Raw genomic sequence first — 25,509 nt, 5'->3', positions numbered from 1 at the left:
CCATTCAGAACTCGGGGGGGGGAGATGCCTCCCGGAGCGGACCATTCCGAGCTGGGGGGGGGAGATGCCTCCCGGAGCGGACCATTCCGAGCTGGGGGGGGGAGATGCCTCCCGGCGCGGACCATTCAGAGCTCGGGGGGGGGGAGGCTGCCTCCCGGAGCGGACCATTCAGAGCTCGGGGGGGGGGAGGCTGCTTCTGCAACGCGTGCCCGCCCCACCCTCCCTCGGAACGTTGCGCAGCCCGACCTCTGAGAGTTGTTTCATTCCAAATGAAAGCCACGCTCCAACAGCCTCACCCCCCACCTCAACTGCCTTTGAGCCCCGCGAACCCTTACGTCACTGAGGGGGCGGTCTCGGGGAGCACGAGGGAAAGAGTCTCTTTATTTTTGTTCCGCTTCCCCACTTCCGCCTACTTGGCCCGGAAGTCGGGGTCACGTGACGGCATGTCTTTTCTGTAGGAATTACGGATTTTTTTTCCCCCTTCGGCTCTATGACAGACCTGGGAGAGAAGGTAGCGGAACGTTAACTGGAACGAAGGCAGGAGAAATAAAGAGCCCTCGGGAACTGCGTGGAGTCGGAACCTCAGGAGACTGGGTTGGGAACCCTGTGGGAAAGGAAGGAGGTGCGCCTGCTGGCACGTGTTATTAGATGCCGGGGGCTGCTCTGCGTTAGCGCTGGCGGGCAGCGTCCCGAGGAGTGTGTGTGCGTGAGAAGTGACGGGCTGTTGGGTCTAACCTCTCCTCGCTCCTAACTTCTCGGAGGATGGGGCGGAGGCTGCCCAGAAGGGGTCTCTGTCAGACTGCAGGCCTTGCGCTCCTGCCCGCTGTTTCCTGATCTCGCTTGGAAGGAGTCAGCCAGCTTTTGAGGAAGGGCTGAAAGAGTTGAGCATCTGCTGAGAACTAAACGAGATGGAGGGACCTCTCGTAAACTTCCCCAGCAACCTTGGTAGTCTACAGTGTTGACACTTCCAGGTTCTGAAATCAGACCTGATCGTGGAAACACCCTGGTGTTTTCTAAGTGACGCTGGGAAAAGTCTTAACCTCTCCTGGCCTTCGGAACAGTGAGAGTGGGAATAATATTTTAGGTATAACATTAGTTGCCCTCTTCGTGCCTCAACAGCGTTTTGGGGACATTTGTATTATGCCACTCGGTTGTAGTTTGCAGACTTTACCTCTAACTATGGAGCTACAGGATGAAGATATTTTTAGCCTTTAGCTTACTATTTTGTTATTATCTGTTAAAGTAAAAATGAATGTACAGCCAGGCAGTGGTGACCCATGCCTTAAATTCCAGAACTCCGGAGGCAGAGGCAGGAGGATCTTTTTGAATAGAGGCCAGCCTGGTCTACAGAGAGAGAGTCCCAGTACTACAAAGAGAAACCCTGTTTTGGAAAAACTTAAAAAAAAAAAAAATGTACAAACTAATCACGGTGGGTGGGAGGGTGTGGGAACTGGACACCCAATACTGTGAATAAGAAAATGAAAAGCATAAGCTATGGTTGTAACAGTTGTGATTGTTTACAGAAAATATCGGTGTGTGTGTGCTTCAGGTAGGTGCAGTTCCAAAGATCATTAATTGAGAATGTGATTGTCGGGCCTTTGTAAAATTTCCAGTTATAAAATCTGAAGCAATACAAATAATGAGGTGTAGTTCCAGACCAGATTGGCATAGAAGTTGCAGGGGAAAGAGTTGTGTTGCATTTGTGAGAAACTATTAAGTATTTTTCTACACAAAAATTACCTTTCCAGATAGATGCCCAGCATTCACGAAACCCAACAGAGAAATGAAGCGCCTTTTTGTTGGTGGTCTTGGACAAGGCATTTCCGAGACAGATCTACAAAATCAATTTAGCAGATTTGGAGAAGTCTCTGATGTAGAAATCATCACTCGGAAAGATGACCAAGGTAAATCTATAATCATTGACTGGATATGTACCAACTCAGGGCAGGTATTATAGAAGAAAGCAACTGTAGAGCTGAATATTAGCACTAATTGTTGAAAATGCTATATGTTGTCCTGGAGAATTGCATATGAATATGAATTTTGAAACCAGAAAAATTATGAAACATTTGACTTTCCAAAGCATCTTTACTTTGAATTTTAGTGCTCAACATTACATATCTTGTTAAATAGAATGTCACTAACATACAGTCAAGGTGTGTCTTAACTGATTACTTAAGGATTTTTTTCTTATTCATTTTATTTTGAAATACTTTGTGTATATAAAAATTCAGTCTTTGATTTGTTGTGGCAAAAAATATTTCAAAAAATAATTATTTACGAACTCACTTTTTAAACTTGGAAAGCTTTTTAAGGCTGTATGTGGTAGTACACACCTATGATCCTAGCACTCAGGAAGGAGGCCGAGGCATGCAGATTCTGAGTTCAAGGCCAGTCAGTCATCTCATTAAAAACAAATAACAAAAAACTACTGAAATTTACATTCCTCTGGATAAGATTTTAAATCAGCCAAATTTTCTTTTTTTAGGAAATTCACAGAAAGTCTTTGCCTATGTTAACATCAAAATAACAGAAGCAGACCTGAAAAAATGTAAGCTCATCATGTTCTTTTTATTCTATTTGTCAGTGTGGTTGTGTAACTGAAGTGTCTTTGGTTCCCTGTCTAAGCCTTACTTGTCACTTAAGAGTGGTACAGATTGACAACCATGAGTAAGAGAATTCTGAGGCCCTACACGTCATGTTTCAATTCATTGATTTAGTGTCAGAAGACCAAGTATCACGTGCTGATAGGTTTGCTCAGAAACTACTATTTTCAAATAATTTGAACAAAGAACTAAACTTCCATAGAAATTGCTTATTATACTTACCCACTGAGTATTAGGCCACATTTTCTTGGGCAGCTAATTCTTTGTCTTTAAGACCTATTATGAAAGGACATTAGAATATGACCATGTCAGGCCATATCTTTGAAACTGTGATCTCTCTTATTATGAGATTGGTAAAGATAAGGGTAAATATTAGCCTTCAGTGATTAAAATGGGGGAGATGATTTATTATTCTGTAGAGGCAGTTAATGTGTTCTAATTTCTTGGAAGTCAAAAAAAGAAGGCACTGACAAGCAAGTAAAGGAATGTGCCATTAGAGAAAATAATCAGTCTTTTACAATTATATTTGCAAAAAGGTTATTTTTGGTGAGAGTATATATATAAGGTAGTTTATTTAAACTTGTAAGTCCAGTAAATGAAAAGATACAGTGCCTTACCTCATAATGTTACTGTAAGGATATTTGTACATACTGAAATATCTACTATATGGAAATTTTTTTTAGTGGTTACATTAAGAAAGCTGACAACAGATATTAGAAAAATCAAATAGTAGGGCACAACAATTGAAGCACAGTTCAGTCACTAGCTAATGTGTGTGCATGCTTTGCAGTGATAACTAGATGATCTGAAAAGGTTAAAATGCTGTAAGATCCAAAAATGTGCTCTAATTCACCCAGAAAATATTTCATTGTTTCTTTGCAATGTGGATAATAACAAAATAGCAAATAACTATTTATTCGCTAGAAATTCCTGAAATGAGCCTCTAAAGTTTTGGTTTGAAGTTTATATATTATTTTCTCTGTTAGTCTTCAAGTAATTGAGAGAAAGAAACATCCAAGCTGGGACTGAAGGAATTCCCCAATAGTTAAGAATGTTTGCCGCTGTTGCAGAGGACCCAAGTTCACTTCCTAGTACCCATATGGGTGGCTTACATCAACCTCTAACTCCAGGTCCAGGAGATTTGAGGCCTTCCTTTGATCTTCTTGGGTATTCACACACAAAACAAGCATAGTAACATACATGCTCACACATGGGATAAAATGCATGAAATAAAAATAGATCTTTTTTTAAAAGAGGGGGGAGAAAACTGCAAACTGGTCAGACTTAGACAGGAAGCCTAGGTTCTCTCTGGTTCATTTTTCGTTGTAGGTATCTCTTTGTGACAAATAAGCCTATTTTTCTTAATTCTAAGTAATTAAGGAAAAGTGCTGAAATATAGTTTTGCATTGCAGTGAATTTGGCAATTCTTTACTATATAGGTATGTCTATTTTAAACAAAACAAAATGGAAAGGTGGAACCCTACAAATTCAGCTAGCAAAAGAAAGCTTTTTACACAGGTAAGATTTGCCCCGTGTGTATTTAAACCCAGTTTATTTATAGTATAATTGCTTTTATAAAATTTGCCTGATTTGAATTTATTAAGTAATATATTACTAGTTATCATGATTAGTTTCACGGCTTGATGCAAGCTAGATTCCTGGGAAGAGAAGAGAATTTAATGTAGTGTTGTCTACATCGGGTTGGCGTGGAGGTTGTTTGTGGCAGGTTGTCTTTGTTTCTTTCACTGATCTGGGAAGTCCTAGTCTGAAAGTGAATGGTACCATTCCCCAGTTTGGAGCATTAGACTGTATAAGTAGAGAAATGTAGTTGAGGACTATGTATGTGTTCATTTATTCTCTCTGCTCTTTACTGTGAATGAGACAAGTTGTCAGGTTCCTGCCTTTATTACCCTGCAGTGGACTATAGTGGACTATAACCCAGAATTGTGATCTAAACATTTCTCCCCTAGGTCACTTTTTATGTGGGACATTTTATCATAACAACAGAAGTGAAAGCAGGACACTTGCAAGTTCTTACCTTGCAAGTAGAGCTGAAGTTTTCTCCACCCTCCTTATATTCCAAGCCACACAGAAAGAGAATTAATTGCGGTTACATGTGCATGTGTATTGCATGTGTATGTATTTCTTTGTTTTTCCTTTCTAATACAATCTTCTGTGGTTTTCCCCCTTTTGTAACAACTATTGGTATATCAGAAGTGACTGTTACCACAGTGTCTCTTCACACTGAAGGGCATTTAAACTATTTCTACCTCTTGCTATCTGTAGATGATCCATGAGGATGTCTCAAATATGAAAGTGTTTCTACAGGGTTTATGCCAAAAGGTGATGTTACCCGAATCTTAGAGTTATGGTATTACAGATCATACTGAATTACACATGTTGATTTTGACTGTTAAATGCAGTGTCATACAATAAAGAGAGAGAAAAATGATATATACATATGAGACCCTGTCTTACTTTTCTGTTGCCATGATAATGCATTTAATTTGGGAGCTCATGATACCAGAGGGTTAGAGCATGACCAGGCATGGCAGTAGGCAGGGAAACTTAGTGCTGGAGCAGTAGGTGAGAGCTTCCACCTTGTTTACAAGCATGAGGCTGAGAGACAACTAACTGGGAGTGACTTGGGCTTTTGAAATCTTCAGGTCCATTCCCATAGACAAACTTCCTTCAACAAGGAAACAATTCCTAAGCCTTCCCAAACAGTTCACAACTGGAGAACAGCTGTTCAAATATGAGCCTATGAAGGCACCATTCTCAGAGACATAATAATTCTGCATGTGATTTCAGATCAATATTATAAAACAACAATTACAGTTTTTGTAGTCAAAAAGCTAATTTTTCAGAGGGGAAAGATATTTTTTCAGAGGGAAAAGATTTTACTCATTTGGGAATTTTCAGAATGGAAACATTTAAGAATGTGGATGAAAGAGTTGGATATGTAGTCATGATAGATTGTTTAGCCTGCATGATTTGACATCAGCCTGACGTAATAAATAAAAATACAACAGAGTATATGATTATATACTATATAACAAAATAAATTAAATAGAGCATATCAGAGGAGCTATGGTTTGTGGTCCCTTAATACCATGAAGGAGAGCAGAGGCAGCTCCTGTTACAGAGCACGTGAGTGGGAGAGTGCATTGTGCTTCTAAATAGAATGGAAGTTGATACAGACAAGCCTTAACAAAATGTGGAATTAAAAAAATAATATGATTTGTTTCTGTTTCCAATGTTTTGTGTGTTTAGAAAATAGTATAGGTAATTATGCTATTAAAGAAGTGTTTTATTTGGCTTTTAATACTCTAATGATAGTTTGGTGCTCACTTAGGGTTACCTGAATGATACCCATAAACAATTTTTCATGGCTGATTTGGTTTTACTTACTTACCCTTCAATTCAGATTAGCCCAAGAAAGAGAAGAAGCAAAAGCAAAGAAAGAAAAATCAACCACTGTAAATACCAGCTTATTGGAAAAGATGGGAGGAGTGGATTTCCATATGAAAGCTGTTCCTGGAACAGAGGTACCAGGACATAAAGTGAGTCTCCTTCAGTAGAATGAGCCTCTTAGTCTTCTGAGACCTCATGTTTATAGGCGTGACATCCACTTTGGGGCAGTTAACATATAGGTTGGGGTTTTACTTCTTTGTTTTTAATTTTCAACATGCATTTATAAGTCTTTAATGGGCACAGCTTTCCCACACTTTATATATATAGAGAGCAGGTGGGGACTCTTCCTAAGGACAAGATTGCTTTTTTTTTCCTTCAGAACTATTTGTGTTTTTATTGTTAACTATTGTTTTGGGATTCCATATATGCATATAATTATTTTGATCAAATGTATTTCTTATTCCTTCTCCAATTCTCTCTTAACCCCACTACTACTTTGCCCCTATTGTAATTTGTTATTTTTTTTAAACCCACCGAATCCACTTAATACTTACCTGTATGTGCATGGGTTTAGGGCCCCACTACTAGAGCTTTGGTGGCATGTACCCAAAGAAAACTTAACTCTTCCTCTCCTAAGACCCTTCCATTGCCAATTGCTTCTCAGCTAGGGGTGGGACTTCTTGAGCCCTTACTCCATCCTTGCTGGGATTTTGGCTGGCTTGATGGCATACAGATCTTACACATGCCATCACAATGGCTGTTCCCTCCATCCCTCTTTCTTTTCTTGCTTTTTTTCTAGACAGGGTTTCCTGTATCCCGAGCTGGCCTCAGACTTAATAATTATCTGGGGATGATCTTGAGCTTCTACCTCTACTTCCTGAGTGCTGGGATTACAGGTGTGTCTCACTATATCCAGATCATGAGGTGCTAGGGATAGTACTCAGGGCTTTGTGTATGCTAGGCAAACACCCTGCCAAATGAGCTACATCCCAGACCATGACCACATTTTAACAGGGTGTGTGTGTGTGTTTAAAATAATGTCCATGATAAAGTTGGAATTTTCTTTCTGTTTCCTCATGCTTTTCTTCTTTGAGACCTTTTATTGTCAAAAACTAAACTCTACAGTACTAATAGCCCTTTGTGAGTTCAACTTAAAAATTATATTTATGTATTATTATTTTGTTTATATTTATGAAAATTACAAGTCTTTTTGTTGTTGTTGTTGTAGAATTGGGTTGTGAGTAAATTTGGAAGAGTCTTACCTGTTCTTCACCTTAAGAGTCAACATAAACATAAAATATCCTTTGGTCAGCATTTCACAGTGATTATTATTTCCCAGAGTAATGGCAAAATATCTTTAAAGTTTCCCTGCACCCATCAATAAATTTTTAATTGTTTCATCATGTTGCCTCTTTCTCTCAAGGTAAGCTCTAATTCTTCTATGTATATAAAGCACATTGAAAATAATGAGTGATATGCTGTTTTATGCAGTTAAGTGATAAGACTGATGATTGCCAAGGAAACAGTTTCATTTGTTAATGTATAAATCTTATTACAAGCTCAACATGGTGGCACATGAATTTAATCCAAGCACTCAGGAAGCTGAGGCAGACATCTCTGTGAATTCATGTCTAGCCTGGTCTACATGGCGAGTTCCAGCCAACCTGGGCTATGTAGTAAGATTCTGTCTCTAAAAAAAAAAAAAACTTATTACATACAGATTCACAAGCCATTGCTAATGGAGCAATGCAAGAATAGAGATTTTGGGGCTGTTGTTAAAGAAGACTTAGGAGAAATCGAGGTAGTTTTATAACTGATAGTGTAAAGTACTTCTAAAAAGAAGATATTAGATAAAAATAGGCAGTAAGCAAACAAAAGAAAGTATATGGAGAAGTAGTGTGGAATCCAGGGTGAGCACATTCTGATGTCTATTCCATGAAGTCAATTATCTGAGACATTAAAAAGCAGGCATACTGGGCTTCTGTGCAGAGGGTATGTGTTATACATCAGAAAGTTTGCTGTAATATTTATCATCCAAATAATTTCTCTCAGCTGATAGTGGCGGTGCTTGATTTTAGCTTTGGATATGTTAGATTTCAGTTTCATAGACCATAGAAGCTTACTGTGTGGAGTCCTCATTTAGTTTGATGGGAAATTGAAGTAGATGAAATAAAGGATTTGTTAACTAAACACATTTCCTGTTTCACCCTAATACCTGGTGCTTTTGCTTTTTCCTTGACTCTGAGTAACATTATGAAATATGATCCATCAAAATACTGCCACAACCTAAAAAAGATAGCGGAGAATTTGACAAAAACCATTCCCATAACCGACCTTACTTGGGAATTGGAAGGAGGCAATGACCCTATGAGTAAGAAACGTCGAGGAGAGTTTTCTGACTTTGATTTCCCTCCCCAGAAGATTAAGAAAGTGCAGAAGAGCAGGGGTCCAATGGAGTCCAAGGATTCTGATAATAGTCTAAGGACTAAGGAGATGATGGAAAGTAATAAATCAACACAGTCAAAGACTGTACACAAGAAAGCCTCTAGTACTGTTATGCCTTCTAAATCACTCCTTGTGTCCCCTTCTAATATTCCGAAACCTAATCATGTTGTTTTTCCTACTTCTGACTTTGAAATTATCCGGAATAAAAGTAGCATGTCTGATAATGACATTGACTCTGAAGATGAATTAAAACTAATGATTGCAAAAGAGGAAAAGTTACAGAAAACTAGGCATCCCTTAGTAAATGAATCTGAAAATGAGCCTTTTGAAGTTGTAAAGGATGATTTTAAGTCAGATATTCACAAACTTCATTCTTCAACCAATTTAGGAAATGACTATGGATATGACTCAAGTGATACAGATGAAATTATAGCAATGAAAAAAAACATTGCTAAGGTCAAAAACGATACAGAATATTTACAACCAGAACATCCTATAAGCAAGAAAAGTTCTTTTAAAAAGACAAAGTCTTCTAATGATTGTGTTAAAGCACAAAAAACCAAGAGCAAGGAAGAATCAGCGCTAGGTCATGGAGTAAAGTTTCCGAATCCCAAATTTTCACCCGACTCCAATGTCAGTGACAGTGAAGAGTCTGAGGAAGATGAAGAGTATAAAGCCTTGATGAAGAACTGTCCCCGGTTGAATCTCACTTTGGCTGATTTGGAACAGTTGGCTGGCAGTCATTGGAAGGTTCCAGGAAAAGATAATGAGAGTGATGACCCAGAAAACACCAATCACTGTATATTTGACACAAATTCCAAGATTCCTAAGACTTCCTATGACCTGTACAATGGCCGACAGTGCATTTGTCCTGAGGAGATTGTAGCCTCCCTTTTAGAGGAAGAGGACACTTACAGCAAACAAAAACCAGAAGAAAACACCTTAAAGCCAAAATTCCAGGCCTTCAAGGGAATAGGCAGTCTCTATGCAAAAGAATCAGTGGACAAAACTTTGAAAGAGACTGTTGCCTTTAATAATATCAATAAACATCAGAGTTCCTTGAAACATGAAGATCCTAATAGAATTTTTATAGAAAATGGATCCAAGTGTGCTAATGGCTCATCAAGCAAACTGACTTCATGCCAACCTGATAAGAAGGTGAACAGCTCAAACCATATTCAGCCTCCAAAGAGACTGAATACTGTTGAGAGCCAGAGCCATGAAGTAGTGACCTCTACTAGTTTTGACAAGGAAAGTAAAAATCCTCTCTCTTGCCTGTTGCCATTAAAAGGTAAAAAGTCCTTAAGTCTTGGTGCAAAGAGTCACAAGGTAGACTGTGACAGAGACACTTGCCATCGGCCTGAAAGTAGAAAAGCTTCAGAGAAAGAGGGCACTGATTCAAGCAACATCACATCTCTTGAGAAACCACGGAAAGTGTGTCTCAGGGAAGACTCTCAGAAAAGTACAGCGGGTTTCTCACTTTCTGTTAGTAATGCATCATGTGTGAGTGCTAAGGATAAACATGCTGAAGACAACCAGAAGCGACTAGCAGCCTTGGCAGTGTGGCAGAAAGCTAGAGAAGTGCAGAAGAAACTGGTGCACAGTGCATTGGCAAATTTGGTGAGTGCATTTACAGCCTATGGATTTCATAAGAATATCCTCAAGGTCCAGATTTTCCTTCCTGTGAAGGTAGATGTGTTTTTACAGAGCTCATTGTCTTCACATTCACTACACAATTTTTATCCTTGTGGTAAAAGTTTATATCACCTGTGCTACTTAGTTTATACTAGAAGGATACAAAATTAAATTGATAATAAAGTTATCTTACTATATATAGTTTGTGTAGTGATCAGCAAGAGTTAAATCTCGATGGCATTTACAGTAAGGAGCCTTGTTCATTTCTCCAGCAATGAAGTCCACTTTTAAGTGCTTGATTCACAGAATAAGGGTTAAATGCTCATGCAGCTCCACATGCAGCCATTGATGCATGGAATGGTGAGCAGGCAGCCACAATCTCTTGAAACACCAAGTCGGTTAGGTTTCCTCAACCCATAGTAATGTGAAAGGAGTAGAAGGAATTTTACTTATGTGGAAAAGCAGTGAGGAGGGGGAAAGATCTTACTGCAAAAGGGAGCCATTTGCCTAAAAGTAAATTGTTTTTTCATGACACTATTATTTATAGAAATGAAGCAGCAGCTGGGAGTTGGTAGTGCCCACCTTTAATCCCAGGTCTTGGGAGCAGAGGCAGATGCATCTCTGTGAGTTTGAAGCCAACCTGGTCTACAGAGTGAGTTCCAGGACAGCCAAGGGTACAGAGAAACCCTGTCTCAGGAAAAAACAAAACAAAACAAAACAAAAAAAAAAAAAAAAAAAAAAGAAAAAGAAAAAAGAAAAAAGAAACGAAGCAGCGGTGATTAGGAGGGATGAATTATGCAGAGGGTGGAACTTAATTTCTAAAGCTGTGAAAAACTGAAGAATTTCAATCAAGGCATTGAAGATTAATTGTATACATTTCATTTTGTCTTTTTTTTTTTTTTTTTTTTTTTTAACTTTTGGGTTTTTTGCTCTGTGTAGCCCTAGCTGTCCTAGAACTCACTTCATCGATCATGCTGTTCTTGAACTCATGTAGATCAACCTGCCTCTGCCTCCTGACAATGGAACTAAAGGCGTGTGTTGCTATACCTGGCTAGTTGTGTACATTTTGGAATAGGAGTTGGCATTTTACAATACACAGAACATCCAGCCCAAATAGTTTTTAACACACAACAAAGATTATCTGTGACCTGTACTGTCTAAAATGTTTGAACCGCTGCAGATAAAGCTTGTTCTAGTGTTTTAGAGATCCTTCAGGCCATGACATAAACAATAAATACAGTGGAGTCAAATCTGGAATCAAGGAGAACTTTTAGACGTCAAGGACCACAACCACAGCAATGGTGGTTCTTAAAGATACCAAGATCAAATTAGTAGAGTTTGGAGGTTACTGGATTTAGAGAGAAAGGAAGCCTGAGTTTCTGCTTTGGAAAAACAGCAGATGATAATGGTATTCCCCGAATAAGGATCGAAGGATAAATGAAGGTATACAGTTGACTGTCTTGAAATGTGATGATGCTTGTGTTTCACTAGGATGGTCATCCAGAGAACAAAAAAACACACATTGTCTTTGCTTCTGATAACGAAAGTGAAACGGAAGAGACATCCAGTCATGAACAAAATTGTTCAGGAAAGGAGGGGGAGAAGGTAAGGTCTTCCAAATGTTAATCTACTTTGCAGATACCACCCCCTTGTTTTTTTGTTGTTGTTGTTGTTTTTTTTTTTTTTTTTTTTGTTTTTGTTTTGTTTTGTGGTACAAATGCTGTGTAGCCTAGGCTGCCTTTGAACTTTGGAAAGTTCTATATCAGTCTGATACTATAATGTGTACCAACACACCAACTGTAAAGTCTGTGGTATAACAAGAGCTCTACACAACTAAAACTTGTGCATAAAATCCTAGGGACTGCAGTGAGATAGTTCCAGAGTTGCCCAAGCAACTATACCCTGAGATGTCATGGGTTTTGGAGGTTTTACTTACCATGAAACTGTTTGGTACCTCATGCAAAGTCATATCAGTATTCATGCTAGAATGTAGGGGGTGGGGTAATTATACCTCAAATCCAAGTGGCAACAAGGAGTGTGTGGATTAATGATCCGGGAGTCCAGTTACCTATTCCTGAATCAGGAGTTTTTATCTGGCCCACCACATACTTGTCCTTGTACAGGCATGTACCTTGTTGGATTTTATTTTATCTATTATCTATCTATCTATCTGTTTATTTTCAAGACAAGGTTTCTCTGTGTGTCCCTGGCTGTCCTAGAACTCTCTGTAGACCAGACTGGTCTTGAACTCACCACCTGTCTCTGACTTCCCAGTTCTGGGATTAAAGGCGTGAGCCACCACTGTTGGTTTTTAAATGTATGGTAAGATTACATTAGGAGGAAAATGGTAATTATCTCAGTTTAATAAGCATTTCTCTTTTAATCTGCATAACAGGAGTCTGTGGTTAAAGCATCTGGGAAGTTGTTTGACAGCAGTGATGATGAAGAATCAGATTCCAAAGAGGACAGCACCAGGTTTAGCATTAAACCTCAGTTTGAGGGCAGAGCTGGCCAGAAGGTTAGTGAAGACTGGAAATGGAAACAGTTGTAGCATATTTAAGATTTGAAAGTAGTCCTTAACTGCAGTTAAGGAAAGGGTGCAGCTCCAATGTGGGGTAATTTTTGTGGGGGTGAATCTTGTCTCACCTCTTATTGGTTGATAGTCACTGCAGTTGTGCAGATGGTTATATGAATTTCTTAGTATACTTAGAGATTTTTTCAAAATGTGCTTATCATAACAGTGTTTCTTTCCATGTAGCTCATGGATTTACAGTCTCATTTTGGAAGTGATGAGAGATTCCGAATGGACTCTAGATTTTTAGAGAGTGACAGTGAAGAGGAACAGAAAGGTAACTATTTCACTGACACAAACAGTACTGCTGTCAAAGCTAGGGATGTGAGAAACACCTGGTGTTTCTCCTTCATTTAACACCGAGAGAAACACTACTCTAAAATGAATTGAGTTTGTAGTTAGTTGTATACTTAATAAGTGTTAAGTTTCCTTATATGTATACTTTTAAAATAATCTGTCCTTAAGATTTTATTTACTATATATAAAGCATTCTGTTTCCATTTTGTGGAATAATTTGAGGAGTTTTGGTATTAGCTCTTTGAAAGTCTGGTGGAATTCTCTGCTGAAACAGCCCTGGGCTGTTTTTGGTTGGGAGACCTAATGACTTAGGGGTTATAAGCCCATTTAAAATGTTTATCTGAACTTGATTAACTTTGTTAAGTGATATCTATCAAGAAAATTACCTATTTCTTTTGGATTTTCCATTTTGTAGAGTAGGTTTTTGAAGTATGACCTAATGATTCTTTGGATTTCTGTGTTTGTTGTATTTCCTTTTCATTTCTGATTTTATTAATTGGATATTCTCTCCCTTTTAGTTTGGATATGCAGTTTGTTTATCTTGTTGATTTCTCAAGAACCAATTCCTCTGTGATTTTGTTGAAAATAGTTTATGGACCTTTGAGCTAGGATTATTTTCCTTCTACTCCTATTATTCTTAGGTTTAGTCTTTTCATAGTGTCCCAGATTTCCTGTCAGTAATTTTTGTGTCAGTAATTTTTTAGATTCAACATTTTGTTTGATCAATGTATCTTCTACACTTGGCATTCCCTTCCATCTCTTATGTTCTGTTGGTGAAGCTTGCCTCTATAGTTCTTGTTCCCTTACCTGGATTTTTCATTTCCAGAATTCCCTCAATTTTTGTTATCTTCATTGCTTCTTTTTCTATTTTCAGGTCTTGAACAGTTTTGTTTCCTTCAACAATTTGTTTTTTCTTGGCTTTCTTTAAGGACTTTATTCATTTCCTCCAGTTTTTTTTTTTTTTTTTGTATTTTGTGTTAAGCTCTTTATTCTTTAAAACTTTTGACTTGCCACCGAAAGACATTAAATCTAGATTTTATTTTCTCAGTTGTAAACAGTAGTGGGATATTTTGTTTGCTAGTTATGTGATTTCTAAGTTTTTGTGGTAAGAAGTCTTGGAGAGAGAGCAATTAACAAATAGGGTAATTTGTAATTTGGTGTACTTTGAATATATTTGATGATTGAGATTTCTCTAGCAATGAGTGTCATGAGGTTACTGGTTTTTCTTTTTCCTCAGAGTTAAATGAAAATGAAACTAAGGAAGATGAGCTTGCTGCAGAAAAAAAGAAAACATTGAATGTTGTGCAAAGTGTTTTGAATATCAACTTAAACAACCCTACAAGCAAAGGATTAGTAACTGCTAAGAAATTTAAGTATGGCTTATGTTTTGTCCTAGTCATGATATTTTTCGTTGTCATAAATGCCTAGTGAACTTAATTTAAAACTCATTTTTTATTTTGTTTTTTTCATGTGATACTAATGGTCTAACCTAGGGTCTTTTATTTTCCAGTCTGTTGTTTTTCCCCTGAGTTACAGCTTTAGCTCATCTATGTCCTTTATAAGTTACTAGGGAGAACCGTTGTCAACATATGTTAGACTTTCAAAAAATTCCTTTACTTTGATCCAGTGATTCACTTTAAGAAACGAAGGCCAGGCATTATCTTTAATTCAGGTAGGCAGTTCTCTGTGTTCAAGACCAGCTTCCTGTACAGACTAAATTTCAGGACAGCCAGGGCTACACAGAGAAATCCTGGCTCCAAAAGAAACTAATTTTAAATAGTTTCTGTATAACTGGTTTACTAATATGAAGTGATTTTAAATATTAACTATGAAATTGTTAAGCTGTATAAATATAACTACCATGAAAAATTTTAAATATATACTTGAAAGATACACACCATGAATCCAGCTTCTAATTGGTTGTCATCATGTGACTAATTTTCTGTATCTCCTTTAAACTTGTCTTACCTATTGAAATATTTTGTTCAAGTTGTAGATAGTGTGTAATTTTATCTATATATGTGTTTATATTAAAAACTTTTTTTTCTTTTATTTGGCTATTGAAGCAAGATCTCCCTGTGCCACCCAGGCTCGTCTTACATGAGACAGTAGTCTTGCCTTCACTGCAGGAATGTTAGGATTACAACTGTGTACCCATAACATCCAGCTTTAAGATTATTTTTTAAACATGCACTCTCTGTGTGTGTGTGTGTGTGTGTGTGTGTGTGTGTGTGTGTGTGTGTGTGTGTGTAGCTTTGTGTCCCTTTTCCCTTCTTCCATGTGGATCCTGAGGTTCAACTCAAGTCCTTAAGTCATTATAGTAGCAAGTGTCTTTACCCTGTGCGGCATAAAATATTCTTTGGTGTTTGCTTTTTGTTGTTCTTATACAGGGTCTCTATATAGTCCTGGAATTCACAGAAGTATACCTGCCTCTGCTTCCTTAGTGCTGGAATCAAAAGTGTGCGCTACTGCTCCTGGATATAATTTTTAAGGTTAAAAAGGATCCATGAAAACTCAGATCATTTAAAATGCTTATATCAAAATCGTAATTTTTCTCTTTGATTAACATCATTTAGTTTTGTTTTGCCTCCATCTTAGTTTATTTGCCAGTTGCTGGAACAAAAATACCCTGACAAAAACTGTTTAAGGAAAAAGGGATCATTTTACTCAGTTTGAGTTTGCAGTCTGTCATAATGGAAAAGTCTGAGCAGCACGAGTTTAAAGGAGCTGGTTGATTCATACCCATAATCCAATAGAGAGCAGTGCAAGCATCCTGAGGTCAGCTAGCATCCTCCACTATCATAGTTCAGTATCCCATGCTTAGGGAGTGGGCTATCCACAGTGAGTGAGTATTTCCATTCCAGTTAGCTAATAATTGAAACTCACACTCACAGCCCCTAGAGTTTTTGTAGTGATAAATTGTGAATTGCCATTGTTTCAAAATTTATCTCTTCCAACTTTTATTCTTTTTACATAGGGACATTGTACATTATGACCCAACAAAGCATGACCATGCCATTTATGAAAAAAAACAAGAAGATAAAGAAAAAGAAAGGTAAATCTGGGTCCATTTTCCCTTCAAATTCTAATGAAGCTGCTCAGAAAAGCATGTGGATGTTGAAATTTGTGTCATATGTAATTTTTTTTATGTATGGGTATCTTGCCTGTATGTTTGTTTATGTACTGTGTGCATGCCTGTGATGCAGAAGAGTTGTCAGCTCCCTGGAATTGAGTTACATACAGACTGGAGTTACAGACAGTTATGGAGCAGTCATATGGGTGTTAAGAATTGAACCCAATGCTCTTAACTGATGACTCACCTCCCTCATATAATTTTTGCATAATATAAATATTTTTCATCAAGTATTCCAAACTATAAAAACCATTCTTAGGGGCACCATGCACACATGTGTTACACATCCATACAATGCAGGAAAAGCATTCATATATGTAAAAATAAATCTTTAAAAAAAAAATCTTACCGAGCAATTGACTATCGGACTACATTTGACGATTGGACTACAGAAGTTTGCCAACTTGTGCTTTAGATGTTTTCATAGATTTAATGTTTGCTTAGGAACCATTTTTTTAAATTTCGTGTCATTTGCTTCTGAAGATTAAGAATCTTTAAACCCATGGTACCTGTAACAAACAAACAAAAACCTCCTCTCCCTTTTATTTTTACACTTTCCCTTAACACTTTATTTTAAGTAACAAGAAGCCAGAAAATACCTTCTGTGGTTACCTGAATGTCTCTTTAGCTAAATTTCCATGTCATTTTCTACATTACCACACATATCAGTGTTTTTAGAATTCCTCCTCTAAACCCCAGTGCAATTACCCTGATTTTACCAACCCTTAAACCCCCTCAAAGATCATGTGGTTTCAACTAACAGCTGCTTCAAGACCCTTCAGGCTTTTCCATGAACCCCGCTACCATATTTACTAGGTTGATTCTGTGCTCCTGTAATTTCCAAGGGAATTTCACTCCCAGCTCTTTAAAGTATCAAGGACCAATTTAAGTGATTATAAGGTAGTTAAATGACAGTGTTATTGGTAGAGTCAGTTTTCATAGGTTTATCTGTGTGAAATCTAATTTGTCTGACTTATGAAGTATGAACAGTTTGTTTGAGATTAAAATAATTAATAGCCCTCTTGAAGCTCAGGAATGTATGTGGAAGAGGAGGCAGAAGGATTGTTAAGAGCCAGAGGTGATGGATGACTTCAAGGTAGCAGTGTCTTCTAGACACAGCAGGACTGATAAACACTTGAACACTCAGGAGACTGTGCTAACACTCACAAGCCTGCACAGGTTCAAGCCAGATGGTGCCCCAGCCATGAAAGGAAGAAATGAACATGAACTCCCATCCCTAACCACATAGCTGTCTGCAGTTGGTACCTGCTGACAAAAGAAAGAATCGGTTTTCTCCAATGGAGTCTCACTGGGTATTTGAACCACACTTCAGGGCAGGCCCTCTATCTGGGAGTAGATGACCGACATAAAACAAAGGCATTTGTAGCGCCCGCGCTACCATCTGTTCCACGAGTCTGGCAAAAGCCTAGAGATTGAAATAAAGACAAGACAGTGGGTCATTTGTTCAAAGGCAATGTCGGAACGCCAAATGCCATTTATTGAGGGGAAAGAACGGGCTTAAATATTGACTTACAGCACAGTGGAAAAATTACAGGAATTTTAGGCTTAGCTCCTCCCTACGAGGTGTGTGTTTTCACAGATGTGTGTTATCAAAACAGGAAGGGTACCAACAACAGCCTTGGGGCAAGAAGTTCCAGCCAACAGCTTCAGGCTTGCTCAAGGTGCCTCAGGGGTTCATGCAGGGGCCTACAGGCATTAGTATTTTTGTAGATTCTAATTTTTTCATTTCCATTTTTGTGTTTTTGTAGCTGTGTTTCTTTGTTTTTGTTTTGTTTGGTAATGAGAGAAAAAGAACAAAGTTAGGTAGGTAGGGAATTGGGGGAGGGATAATGTGATCAAAGTATAAAGATAGTTAAATAGAACAATCCTGTTCACCTCCATTTTAAATAGTACATTAAGAACTTTTGCTTTTTAGCCAGACAGTGGTGGCGCACGCCTTTAATCCCAGCATTTGGAAGGCAGAAGCAGGTGGATCTCTTGAGTTTGAAGCCAGCTTGGTCTGTGGAGCAAGTCCTAGGACAGCTAGGGCTGTTACACAGAGAAACCCTGTCTCAAAAAAAAACAAAAACAGAACTTGTGGGGTTTTTTGTTTGTTTGTTTGTTTGTTTGTTTGTTTTTTCCTGCTTTTCTATTTGTTTCCTTAAGACAGGGTTTCTCTATGTAACTGCTCTGGCTATTCTGGAACTCACTTTATGGACCAGACTGTCCTTGAACTCACAGAGATCATCTGCCTATAAGTGTTGAAATTAGAGGTGTGCATGCTACCACCATCTGGCATGCTTTTTCTTATATGTACTATATGCAATAGATTCTTAATTGGCAAACATTTTAATCTATTAGCTAAAAGCTAAATATTGTAAACATGCTCTGTTTAAGATCAAACAAAGTATATTCATTTCTAAATACAGAATAGATTTATGATAGTATAAAAATTTTTGCAAAGGATAGTAATAAACATAGCACATTTGTAATTCACTTGTAAAAGAATTTTAATTGATTCCTTTTCCAAATTGCAGAATTATGAAATTTAAAGTAATCTTAGAAGTCATCTGGTTCAACATGTTCATTTTGCAGATAAGAAACTCATGAACGTTTATGATAGTTCATTCTTACAATGTAGTTTATGATTGTTTAGTTCTTAAAGAATGAAAAGAAAATACTCGTGTTTGGGTTTGCATGTGTTAGAGATAGTTTGTGTTAAAAAAAAAAAAACAACTTTCTGTTAAAGATTGAAGGATAAAGTTAGTATTGTATGAATACTTTACCTTTCCTGATGTTTATTTAGGAAATTTTCAGAGCTTGTCTTTGTTAATGCATGTCAGTATATGTCATTTCAGTAAAGCAAAACGGAAGAAGAAAAGGGAAGAAGCTGAGAAACTGCCTGAGGTATCTCAAGACATGTATTATAACATCACTACAGATTTGAAAGGAATATTCCAAAATATGAACACAAACGCAAAGGAAGAAGACACACCCTGGGATGAGGACTGCAGTAGAGAGGGGACCAGGGACATCCATAATGCTGCAAGCCTGACAAGTGGGGCAGCGCAGACCAGCGAGTTCACGTTCTCTTTCTTTGACTCAGACACTGAAGATGTAAAGGAAGGTATGCCTTTTCTTCCCCACCTTCTTACTTCAGGCAGACTGAACTTAATTGTTTGAATTTACAGTAAGTATAATCTATTTCATGTTGGCTCAGGAAAGGACAGTCCTCAGTCTACATAAACAGTATGAGATTCAGTATAGTCTGAATTATAAATATGATGTTCTACAGGAGTGACAAAAGCTATTTTTGCATTGAAGGGAGCAGACTTCAAGCCAGCTGCTATGTGAATGGAGGCTAGATAATCATGTCTCATGTTCCTTTTTTCTCTTACATGAAAACAGTCATGAAAGTAAACTACATCATTTAAATAGTGTTATGAGTAGTTTTCCTGCTGACCTGGACCCACCACGGCCCCAGCCCCAATTAACACACAGACTCTGTATTAGATATAACGCTTTTGGCCAGTTACTTGTTTCTTATCAGCTAGCTCTGTCTTAAGTATTAACCCATTTCTATTAATCTATTTCCACGTGGTCTCATCTTACTGGAGAGTGGGGCCGGCGTTCTGCTCTCTCCGGTCTCTACATGCTGACTCCTCCTTACTACTTCTTGGAATCTATCTTGTCTCCTAGTCTCGCCTATCTTGCTTTCCTATTGGCCAACAGTGCTTTATTCATTAACCAATAAGAGAAACATTTACAGAATGACATCTCCCATCAAAATAGCTGTTTCTTAGTTCGTCTGGAGATGTTGTGACTTACAGAAAGGAGGAAATAGCCTTTTTTGGTTTTATACAAATATGCCATGCCATCAATATGCCAGTTATTTCAAAGTATATCCTTTTAGATTTGACAGAATATAGAGAAAAATGTAAAAGCAAGTTCTTAGAATTTTGCATCCTAGATTGACTGTTAAGGATCCAAAAAAGTTCCATGGGTTTTAAAATAAACAAGAAAATGGAAAACCTCTCTTTTTTTTTTTTTTCCTTTTTTTTTTTCCTTTTTTTTTTTCCTTTTTTTTTTTTCCTTTTTTTTTAAGAGTGTGTATGTGTATGTGTGTGTACGCGTGCACCCTTGGAAGCTAGAAAAGGGTGGTAGCATCCCTTAGAGCTGGAGTTACGGGCAGCTGTAGCTTTAGGGTATTTTACTTCAGCTTCTTGAGTGCCAAGATGATAAATGTGTGCCACACCTGGCTAAGACACTTTTTCAGAAGATTTTTATTATTTTAAAGTAGTTGGAAACTTGTGAGATCTCACAACAGTTCAGAGAGTTGAAAATAAAAACATAAATGTGTTCCTTGTGTATGAATAAACAGAGATCCCTGTTTCATTGTGTGTGGAGACTTTTGTTTGTTTTCTGAGAAAGACTCTTTGTACATATTCTGGTTATTCTGGAACTCATGTACACTATGCTGGACTCAAACTCACAGAGATCCACATACCTTTGCCTCTAGAGTTCTGGAATTAAACCATACCTGGCCCTGTAGGCTTCTTCTAACAGTACCTAGGCTATACTTCTTTCTTTGAAAATTATATTGCTTATCTATACACCTTGAGCTTTTTTTGTTTTGTTGTTTTGTTTTTTGAGGCAGAGTTTCTCTGTATTGCTTTGGAACCTGTCCTGGCACTTGCTCTGTAGGCCAGGCTGGCCTTGAACTCACAGAGATCTACCTGCCTCTGCCTCCTTAGTGCTGAGATTAAAGGCCTGGCCCATTTTATAATGTTATATTCCTTATCTGATCACTAAACAGTGGCATTTCACAACTGAAAAAGATAATGCTCCTTATCTTAGGGACTAGAACATTAGTATTGCCTAGTGTGAACAAGGCCCTGGATTTGAGCCCAAAACTGGAGAAGAAAACAGTGATATCTATTTTAACATACTAGTCATATATGCATAGGACAGGAAATCAGTTTACTGTGTTTAGAACTATGTGGTTGCTCAGTCATAATTGCATTGCCTTTCATTGTCATCCATAATATAGACACCTATAGAATCGAACCAGTGAAACGTGGGAAGATAGTCTGTCAGGAAGATCCCCGCTTCCAGGATAGTAGTTCAGAAGAAGAAGATGTTACTAACAACGAAGCAGATCACAGAAAGCCCAGCCCTGGGTAAGCATGTGTCATGGTTTATAAAGTCATTCAGACATGCTTCAGCAGCATTATGCAAGCATCTAGAACAAATTTTATCAGGCTCTTTACAGAGTTCTCTAACCTTTCTCTAAAAAAAAGTAACTTTTAGATGGCAACTTGTGGCAGATACAGCATGTGCCAGGCGTGAGGCTGATTGGTAACATTCCTGGTTTGGAAATCAGATGCTGCAGTTGACTTGGGAACACTGGCAAACAGGGTAACGATGGGAATGAGTATTGACATCCAGATTGCAAAAGACAGAGTTTATACTTAATTTCTCATTATCACGACTTTAGATGGAAGACTGTTGAGTGGAGGTGGGGTGGTGTGATTTCAGTGAACAGTAAATAACATGAGCAAAGTGCAGAGCAACTTGACAGGTTTCTCTGGCTGTCCTGGAACTCACTCTGTATCAGAGATCCATCTGCCTCTGCCTCCCAACTGCTGGGATTGAAAGCGTGCACCATCGTCACCCAGCTTCCCAGCTGCAGAACAACTTCTTTAAAGGGATATTTTATAATTTCACTGTAACTGTTTCCTTCTTTTTTTTCCTATTGATTTTCTACTTAGGTTTCTTGCTTTTATTCTAGGCAAGGCTTATATCACTTAAACTGCCCTTGAATTCATTATATAGCCAAGGCTGCCTAGAATTCCTCATCCTCTTGTCTCTACTTAACAAATGTTGGGATTATAGGCACACACTATCACACTAGCTGTAATAATTTCTTCTTACATATTGATAGTAATTTTTGCCTTTTTCTCCCACTTGTTTTCAGAGAAGCATTTCCTGAGAAAGAGACCACTAGATTTTTCTTTTTCACTGAGAATGATGACAGACTTCGTGGTAGGTCCATTCTTGCATTCAGTGGTGTGGAACAGGGATTTTTCCTCATTGTGTACTGGACACAGTAGCTCCACCTGGAAATTCTGACTCATTGTTCTGTAATATAGTTTATTCCCATCCAGTAAAAGCTCTTAGGGGCCGATAGTGCTTCTGCTACCTATTTATTGTTTATTCATTATTATCAACAAGAGCTTATTTTGTTATACGGACTTGCTTAGACATTAACATACAAAAGCCCTAAGGTTTCACTACTCTAGAAATCCACATGAAACCTCTGAAGCTGATGACGTACTAGAATGGACAATGTCCTCAGATTATCCATGTTAATATCAGTAATTTGCTGCCTTATGCTTCTGTGTTTCTCATAGGTTCTAACTTATTCTGGAGTGGTGTGGGAAGTAGTATTAGCAGAAGTTCTTGGGAAGCCCGAACAAGTAGTCTCCTTTTGGTGAGTAATTGTTTCTGCATTTCCTCTAAAAGCAAATACAGTATTATTTTAGTGTTACTTTCTTCCTAGTATAAAAATAGGAATAAGATATGAAAGTTTAAAAATATGACAGCTGAGAATGTGTCTTAAACTCTAGAATTATACTACTAAAAATAACTTAAAGATTGTTTAATTAAACTATGACAGGCTCTGTGCAATCTGTGAAATTAGGTACCATAGAGCAGATTTTTGATTTTGAATGAGTGAGTTTATTAAGTATGTACAAAGCCAAAGTAAAAGAACAGATGGATAGATGGTAGACAGACAGACTGATTTTAAAATCATACACTCAAAACATCCCAGCAGAAACTGACTAGGGAACTCCATTTAAGGCAGTGAGCTGGAGTTCCCAGTTAATTTTCTGTTATTGCCTGCGCTTCCCATGGCTGAACTTCCAGCTTCTCTTTCTCACTACAGGTACTTGTATGTCATAGAATAAACACAGTAACATATGATGGAAATGGCTCACTTTCCAGCTGTTCTCAAGAGCACAGTGTTACTCTTGGGCTGTGTTACTGTTCTTTCCTCTCTGTCACAGAGTTGGTGGGTCAACCCATACCCAGACAAGAGTTCTTAGGGGATACTTGATAAAAAACATACTTAGGTGTGCAGTGAATGGGGTATGGATCCCCCTTCCAGAGCCAGCTTCTCGGTGAGCGCAAACAGCACATGACAGTTTACCAGTATGGTGTACATTACACAAGTGTGTGTCAAGAGACTGAAGACTGGTTCATTTAAGTGACTAGTCTAAGTCTAGCCAGTCTCCTGCGTTACAGGAAATCAGGTTTTTCAAAGCCTAAATTACAGTTCCCTAAAATATATAAAACAAAAATTGATAGATCCTGTGCATTCCAGTGAGTACTTCCAGAATGTGTTTTTTTTTTTTTTTCTTTTTTCTTTTTTTTTTTTTTTATGACTTTAACTTAAAGTTTACTTTGCTGAAGGTGAGAAATTTGTGGTTATTATTAATAAAAGTTTTTTATTTTATGATTTTCTAGGATTGTCGGAAGAAACATAAAGAAGCTAAAAGAAAGGTGAAAGCAAATTAACCAATATCAGCTTTGGTTTTGGTATTGGATGTGCAAATGGTTTACCAAATCTCCTAGATTTGTTTACTGACCCAGAAAATTGTTTACTGACGAAGAAGTTTCAGAGTAGAAGAATATTCAAAGCCTGGATGATCATACATCATTCTGATTACTGTTTGTTTCTATGGAATTTTTCTGTATCCCTTCCTTGGTGACTGTGTCCTAAAATTAACTGGGCCAGTTGTGGCAACACACACCTGTAGCCTCGGCACTTTAGCGGGGAAGTGGGAGGATCATTTGAGCCCTGAAGTTTTAGACCACACTCAGCAACACAGCAACACCCCCCCTCAGAACAATGCTCATTCTTGTTGTCCTTCCTAAATAACTAGTGGCCATCTCTTGGTGGGTGACTTACACAAAACCCTGTTTAATAAATGGTTTGATGCACTTGTGCTTTACCTCCAATATGTCTTTTAAAACTGAATTACAAGCCAGTTTTGAGTTCTGTACTTATTTTCTGATGACAAGTTGAAACTTTTTAATAAATGGTTTGGTATATTTTTCTATTTCTGATTATCTAAATACTCTTTACTTTCATTTTGTCTTAAAAAAATAAATTATAAGTTAATTTTGAGCTTTGTACTTGTATTGCCATGACAAGTTGACTCAAATGTGAAATATTCAGACTAACACCTTAGAGTTTTGTGAGGACCTTAACCTCATCTGATTAGTAGACAACATGTAGATGGGCCTATCAGTCCCAAAAGTCCAATTAGACCCAAGTTCATGAAAATACTAATTATCTAAAAGACCACTTACTTGTCAAGAGTCAGATCTCAAGTCCAGGTAGGAGTGTAGGTTTCATATTTCACTAAGTGTAGCTAAAGATTTAAGGTAGATTGTTCTCTTATTAAAATGAGCTCTGCCCAGGCATTGATGGTGCACTTTTTTTTAAACCCCTCCCGATGGTGGACACTTTTATCTCAGCACTCAGGAGGCAAAGGCAGGTGGATCTCTTAGTTTGAGGTCTAGGACAACCAGAGCTGCACAGGGAAGCCCTGTCTCAAACCAAACCAAACCAAATGCAAAAAGATTTTAGTCATAAGAGCCTTTTTGAGCTACAGTGTACATCTCAAGTTAGTGTATTATTTATTGATATACATTTTGCTGAAGTATAAACTCTATTGAGATCTATTCCTGGTTTATGTCTCCAGTGCCTATATCCATGTCACACAAATTCTCAGTTACTATGTTTTTGGATTTTTTGTTATTTTTAGTAAAATAGCATACAAGAGAGGTGACTGCATTTAAGAGTGCTTTCCAATCTCCCAGAGGACCCAAGTTCACAACACCCATGTCAAGTAGCTTACAATCTCTGGTAACTCCAGCTCAAGAGATCCTATCTATGTATGTTGTCTTGACCTCTGGGCCACTGCACTCACATGTACGTGCCCCCACCACACATACATACATACATACATACATACATACATACATACATACAAAAATCATTTAGATAAGTGAAATAGGATACAAAGAACAAGTAGCTTTAAGAGCTGGTCTAGATTGTTTCTAGGATTTCATATTTATAGATTAAAATCTACTTGGCAAGACACTTGAGGTGTTCCAACTTGATTAAATCACATACTTTCTTAGCTAATGATCCTAGTAAAAGTCACAATTTCGCTCACAGATACTAAATTTGGTAAAAGTTCTCTGCTCTCTATAGGGTTATTGGGGTGCATTTACTGTGCATAGATGTTCTGCTTAGATGCCTGGCCTACTCAATGTCTATTCAAGGGCTACTTCAAAGTGTGGCAACTAGAATCCTAGGGCAAATGCTCCTA

At 37.9% G+C, this 25,509-nt stretch overlaps 1 protein-coding gene across 2 annotated transcripts; it reads left to right on the top strand.

Moving 5' to 3' along the window:
• Positions 1-412: 412 nt before the first annotated feature.
• On the top strand, positions 413-23,737 carry Nol8 (nucleolar protein 8). Of its 2 annotated transcripts, none has more exons than XM_051194298.1 (17): positions 413-511; positions 1,749-1,904; positions 2,489-2,551; positions 4,046-4,124; positions 6,034-6,169; positions 7,249-7,319; positions 8,273-10,085; positions 11,592-11,705; positions 12,496-12,618; positions 12,859-12,949; positions 14,207-14,342; positions 15,947-16,024; positions 18,961-19,229; positions 21,153-21,282; positions 22,080-22,147; positions 22,516-22,595; positions 23,633-23,737. In XM_051194298.1, the coding sequence occupies exons 2-17, from the start codon at positions 1,784-1,786 to the stop codon at positions 23,681-23,683; spliced, it is 3,423 nt and encodes a 1,140-aa protein (XP_051050255.1). In that variant the 5' UTR covers positions 413-511; positions 1,749-1,783; the 3' UTR covers positions 23,684-23,737. The 2 variants fall into 2 exon arrangements, with proteins under 2 accessions (XP_051050255.1, XP_051050256.1); XM_051194299.1 differs by lacking the exon at positions 413-511 and adding an exon at positions 560-622.
• The last annotated feature ends 1,772 nt before the right edge of the window (positions 23,738-25,509 follow it).

This window comes from Phodopus roborovskii, unplaced genomic scaffold (assembly GCF_943737965.1).
Source record: "Phodopus roborovskii unplaced genomic scaffold, PHOROB, whole genome shotgun sequence".
Taxonomy (NCBI): Eukaryota; Metazoa; Chordata; class Mammalia; order Rodentia; family Cricetidae; genus Phodopus; species Phodopus roborovskii.
Note: the sequence above shows the minus strand (reverse complement) of the source record. Positions and strands in the feature narration are given on the sequence as shown.

Coding starts and splice junctions, on each gene's coding strand:
- Nol8 (XM_051194298.1), top strand. CDS start 1,784: ATGAAGCGCCTTTTTGTTGGTGGTCTTGGACAAGGCATTTCCGAGACA. Junction 12,619..12,858: donor AGGGCAGAGCTGGCCAGAAG/GTTAGTGAAGAC, acceptor CTTTCCATGTAG/CTCATGGATTTACAGTCTCA. Junction 21,283..22,079: donor CACAGAAAGCCCAGCCCTGG/GTAAGCATGTGT, acceptor ACTTGTTTTCAG/AGAAGCATTTCCTGAGAAAG.